The 6,000-nt window shown below is 38.0% G+C and overlaps 1 protein-coding gene across 1 annotated transcript in view; it reads right to left on the bottom strand.

Moving 5' to 3' along the window:
• Positions 1–1,561: 1,561 nt before the first annotated feature.
• Positions 1,562–6,000, bottom strand: part of csmd2 (CUB and Sushi multiple domains 2) — a 178,832-nt gene continuing 174,393 nt past the window's right edge. The window contains exons 70-72 of the mRNA XM_088404647.1: positions 5,688–5,820; positions 4,165–4,342; positions 1,562–3,949 (exon numbers count right to left, since the gene is read on the bottom strand). Coding sequence (XP_088260773.1) covers positions 4,183–4,342; positions 5,688–5,820 — 293 coding nt within the window. The 3' untranslated portion in view covers positions 1,562–3,949; positions 4,165–4,182. The remainder of the gene's footprint in view (positions 3,950–4,164; positions 4,343–5,687; positions 5,821–6,000) is intronic.

The raw sequence follows: 6,000 nt of genomic DNA, 5'->3' as shown, positions 1-6,000 counted from the left end.
GCATTGCATGGCTGATGAATTGTTTGGCGCAAAGCGTACAAACTGTTGCATTAGAATAAGCAACAAAAAAACGGAGAGCTCTTAATCGCATCCCCGACTGACATGAAATTTAGCGAACTCTACGGGAAGTAGAGCAGAGGCTCTGTTTCATAATAGACGAGATGGTGAGCTGGAGAGAGCTGTGCCTTGCTGATAACAAAAATGTGTCAAGGATGGACCCAGTCTATGTCTTTAAATATGCAAAGAGAACCAGGATAGTGCCAGATAGCTCTTAAACCATAACTCCAACTCCTCATATAACCTCCAGTGTACTTTGAGAAAACTTTGCGGAAAAACCTACAATGTTACAACATAGTCCTCAATACATACCGTAGATCTGTGAAAGTCCAATTTCTGGCCCAATTTCTTAGCCCCTATTTAAAGGAAAAAAAAAAAAAAAAAGCTAATCATGATCATGTTCTTTGGTTGATCATTTATAATCTCCCCAAATCATTCTACGATCAAACCTGGTTGTGTCCGCTTTCGGTTTGTACCTTTTGACCACGTAACCCGATCCTTACCAATCTCGTCTCGTGCAATTACCGAGACGAAACGGCCACAACAGCGAACGAAAATAAATAGATCCGCTCGCGAAGACCCTACAAATGACCCAAAAATCGAAAACAGTCACATCGCACAAGGAAGTTCTACGAAGAACTTACCGTTTCTCACGCACAGTATGTTCTGAGAGTAATAAAAGACTCCCTGTCTACGCAATTTCGAATTAAACCAAGTGGAGCCATCAAACCACAAGAATGAGGTCATGACAAGGCACTATGTTGAACATAAAGTGCTTATTGGAAAGAGGAGAGTGTAGGAAAATACGGAGGGCGGAGCTTCGAGTCTGATCTTTGAGACCGAGCCCTTGTGTTTACACGCAAGCAATCTGTATGATCTTCTTGTTGACGCAACTGATTTAAGTACTGCCAAGCAAACGTCAATCCGGAGTGCACGTTATCCAGAAAGTAGAGTACAAACTCAATTAAGCCTATGAAAGGGCATTATTATCTCTTAACTATTTTACGGAAGAAATTTGGGGGAAAACTCAATTAAAACCAATACGAATGAATGCAAACATCCGCGCCGCGAGAAATAGAACAATATTAGAAGAGGAAAATAATAAATGAAGTCCCTGTCCAACTGAGAACGGAACAGCAATGCCCGGTTAGATAACGAGGGTTCTCCGCTGCCTGTGAAATCTCTAAGGTAATTCAATTGTTTCCTTTTCCATCAATTCACGAGCAGACCTGGCAAGGGGCAATATTCTATCTGTGGCGTTGCGATAAGTGAGGGCTGTAAAAGTAATAACATGGTAAAAGCAATTACCGGCCCACTGCCGCGCTGATTCAAGGAACATTATAGTGATTGGTTTCAACGGACGAAACTTTTGAGTGGAACTATGTATGTGGCTGATTATAAACACCATTAAACGGTGAATAACACCATATATATATATATATATATATATATATATATATATATATATATATATATATATATATATATATATATATATATATATATATATATATATATATATATACCGTATTTTCAGCACTATAAGGCGCAGTAAAAGCCCTATTTTCTTAAAAAAAGCTGATGGTGCGCCTTATAATCAAGTGCGCCTTATATATGGATCAATATTGAGATTGGGATTGGTAGATGGGGAACGAACTGATAAAGTAAGCTTTACCTGTTTCTTTTGTGTGTTTACAGTTGAACAAGGTGGTCATATTGACATTGACTTATTATGGTATTGAGAGTTTAGAGTTATTATTTGAGTTATAATTGTTATTACATTGAGAATTACTATATTGTGATTGAAAAAGTTTTAAAATATGTCATTAATTGATGGTGCGCCTTATAATCCGGTGCGCATTATAGTGTGGAAAATACGGTGTGTGTATATATATATATATATATATATATATATATATATATATATATATATATACACAAAAGAATATAACAAAAGAAGCATTTGAACCGTAGCACCGCATCAAACTTAATCATTTAATTTTGAAGATTACTTAAAGGTGCTCATTGAAATTTTGGGAGAGTTCATTTCAAAGTATGAAAATAAAGGCTTAATACATGATGTGCAAAACGTTTCAGTGTGTTTTTCTCAAAATACTGCAGGGGTTTCAACTTGGCAACATTGAATGTGGTAACCACCAAATTTCGAGGTACCTTAATGTATTATATACCGTTTTAAAGGGAATTAGATTATATCAATTGCTCCAATTTCAGAGATATAAGACCGATTTAGTAAAAAGTACCTTACAGACATTATATCTATATGTATTATTTTGGCAAGGCAAAACTAAAAGTGCATGGAGTTTGCTGTATTAAAATTTCCTTTCAGCAGCATGCGCACATGCGTAAGATTGCTAAAATGTGAATTTCCAGGAGCAGGGTAAAATACCCAGACAAGTCAACACAGAGATAATCCAGTTTACCATTTGCTTCTCGCATAAACCGTGACCTTCTCAAAACAAGCATCAGACTCGGGGTTCTTTAGTTATCAAAATATATTCCTTCATAGATGTTATTTTTTCGATAATTTGAGAACAACATATTATTTTGAAAGCAAATCTGCCGTTTTTCCAAGGGAACGAAGCTTTTCATTTTTTTCATTAGCTCAGCACACTGAAATGTCTTTTGCTGAACAAATCGAGAGGTCGGAACACTTCAGATTCAGTTTTCCTCAGGAATTTTAAGTCTATTTCACCAGCTTGGTGTGCATTCCTAAACCCAGTAGTGACTCGCTGCAAAATGCATTAAAAAAATGCAGAAACATGATAATGTATATTGTCCTCATAAAATGCAGTTTTTCGACACTAAATCCATTTTGTTGCGATTGTTGATTAATTTCAATTTGAAAGGAAGTGCACCTTTTGGCTGCAACCAGTCGAGGCGCTATTTCAACGAGTATATGGTCTCACAAAATAAATGACATCAGCTGTAGGAATTGGAGTTACGTCCGCAAGGACTTTCAATTCAACACTGAATTTGAATCAGAAAGAAATTATTTCTTCCAATGAATCTCATTCCCCGACAAGCCAGTTGCAATGGATTTTTGACGTCTATAGTCGTCATTGGCAGTGGATGGGGCCAAATGAGGAATTATAGCGAAATTTTGACCCATTTTGTTTTAGTCAGAAAAATGAAATTATCGTAATAATGCTGCTGCAGCATTAGAGCTTCAGAAACAGAAGAATGAGAGGAATAAAAATAAAGTGACGATTGAGTCATAGTCAATGGGATGAAATCAAACAAAGGGGTCAGCTTGGAAAAAACAACTTCGGATCACTAAGTGCTTTTTTCTGCAGCTCTATACACCCTCAAAGCCATCCGTTGGAAACTCAGCATGGTGATTTCAACACAAAAGTCAAACCAGCTTAAAAAAAAAAAAAACACAGGAAGGGGGCAAAATTTTCTCTCCGATGAACGTATGAAAGCATTTTAACCGTCTCAGAGACGGTCAAGGACGAATGCAGTACCCAAGCAGGGTGAAGGCAAATATCAACAAACAATTGCAAACCGTAGCAAATCATGAAAATGCTTGCATGTCAACACTGGTAGCAACAAGTTCAAGTCTTCAGCGCAAAAAATTCCCTTTGGGTTTCGGCGGTAAAGAAAGCGGTCACAGCTTTGCTTCCGGCATGACTTTCAGGTGCAAACATTTCCTCCAGATGTGATAAGACGTTATCCCGCCACAAAAAAAAAAAAAAAGCATATTGTCGTTGAAGGTTGCGGCGTCGGTTCTTTTATAGGAGCGTAATTCCCCGCTGGAGTTGCTTCCTGACTTTTTTTTTTCAGTGAATACAATGAATTTTGTCTTTTCCCCTTGGTCAAGGAAATACGGAGAGATGACCTCGAAGATGGGGCGCACCTCTTCTCCCTTTGACTGGAAGATTGACGCAAAAAAATTGAAAAAAAAAAAAGAACGGAATGGGCAAATGGAAATATAGTTGGGATAAGGACGTGGAAAAAAAAATGAACAGGGGAGATTTTGAGAAATGATAGCAAAGACATGATAACAAAAGAGAGATAGGAAACGTTAGACTTCGGAAATTTCTGAGTATCTTGTCAGCGTTTGCGGCAAAAAAAAAAGTTTCCTACCTTGAGTCGAAGCTATCGTTATACGGCTGTGCACACTGTGCTGACTGTGAACTCGGTCTCGTTGGCCATGATGTCAGTAGGCTGTATGTTGCGATCGTACATGGGATTCTCGAAGGTGGCCCGTCCGTTGGTATTCTCATGGCCCACGTAGCCGTTGAAAGGGACGTTGGGTCTTCTTCTGAACCAATGATTACAAAATTCAGTTTAAAACCTTAAATAATTTGATGAATGAGGTAAGCTGCTTCTATTTGATTGCAGGGAAGGGAAATTTATTCCTTTTTCATTGCTCCTACTGAACCACACGCGTATTAATCGATGTACGACCAAAAACGTCGTTTTAAACGTGAAGAAAATAGGTGGAATCATGCAAAATATTTGCTCGATCGAAATTATATTTTTCATTTCATTTCTCAAAGCATGCAAGTAAGAATCGCTGTCTGGCCCATTAATGTCGGGTAGTTGATTCTGATTGCTTTTTGTTTTCTGTTGGCGTCAAACTGCCTCCGCTGCAACGTTCACTACAATGCTGCTCTACTATTCTTTGGCGTGTCAACTCCCTAAGATACTGGTCTACTATTGGTCAGCGTGATGGGGTCACGAAGATGCTGGTCTGCTCTTGGTCAGCGCACGGGGTCATAAAAATGGCTTCCTAAAGACTTGATCTCATGTGAGAGTGCTTTCAATATCGTATTTATTATGCATTTTGGTGCTTGATTCAAACTTGAATTGGTTATCCATGTCCCAAGGTTGCTAGTGATGTTAGAGAAAGAAGTAAGAAGATGATTTATATGGCAATGAAGCTGGAGATCATCAAGAAATGCGAAGAAAGCTAAGCTAGCCTAGCCTAGGCTTGGGAATATGGCCACAACAAACGCCACTCAAAGGTAAATAAATCCTTCCTATATTTTTTTATTTATGATGTTTTCTGAATGTACACATGATTATTATATACACATAAATTTTACGATACTATTTTGTTACCAATTTTTAACATGTATATACATTTTTTATGCTTTTACCTGGGGTTTTACACACATTAGCTGATTAAAATAGATTTGAATTGCCCGCCATACGGCGAATTCGCCTTACGATCCCAACCGCGGAACGGATTAATCTCGTAAACCGGGGGCCCACTGTATTCCACTTCGTAATTTGAAAAAAACGTAAGCAAGGGACGCCGTAACACGGGGGTCCACTATGAATGGAAAGCATAACAAATGTCAAAATATTTTCAATGTTTTCTTTTTAGAGGAGAAAATAACCGGGCCATTTAGAATTGTGGGCCAGATGTATCCAACCCTGATCTGTTATGTTTAAATTTTTCATTGAGTCTTCTTATTTCCTTTTGTCATTGATTGTTTTGGGTGGAACTACTACACAAGTAATTCATAAATATTTTGGAGACTAAAATGTAAGTTCATTGTACCAAATATGCTTTCAGGTCTGAAGACATACTTCATGCCTTCACAATAAACCAGTGGCTGTAAACTAGCATGAGTTCGACCAAAAAAAAAAAATCTTACCTATGCTTGTAGAGGTACAGGGCGAAGCCTGCAATGATCATGGCTATAAAAGGCACTAGGATGGCTGCTGCCACTGAACTGCTGTTGGAGGCAAAGTTGTAGGCTGTGTTGTCTCTGTTGGGATCTAAACTCTCTGCAAAGAAACGATAACATAGTGTCATTCATTCCTATTGGACAAACCGCCTGCGAATTGAAAGAAATCCAAAGGAAGCAGGGGGATTATCCTCCACAAACTTTGCCAATAGCTTCAGTCAAAAAAATTCAAGGGCAATAAACCAAAAAGAAAGAAATATGGTGATTATTATGGTTGAAG

This window comes from Hippichthys cyanospilos, chromosome 21, assembly GCF_059441005.1.
Source record: "Hippichthys cyanospilos isolate Australia breed blue-spotted pipefish chromosome 21, RoL_Hcya_1.0, whole genome shotgun sequence".
NCBI classification, from domain to species: domain Eukaryota; kingdom Metazoa; phylum Chordata; class Actinopteri; order Syngnathiformes; family Syngnathidae; genus Hippichthys; species Hippichthys cyanospilos.
This window is presented reverse-complemented; position numbering and strand designations above follow the sequence as displayed.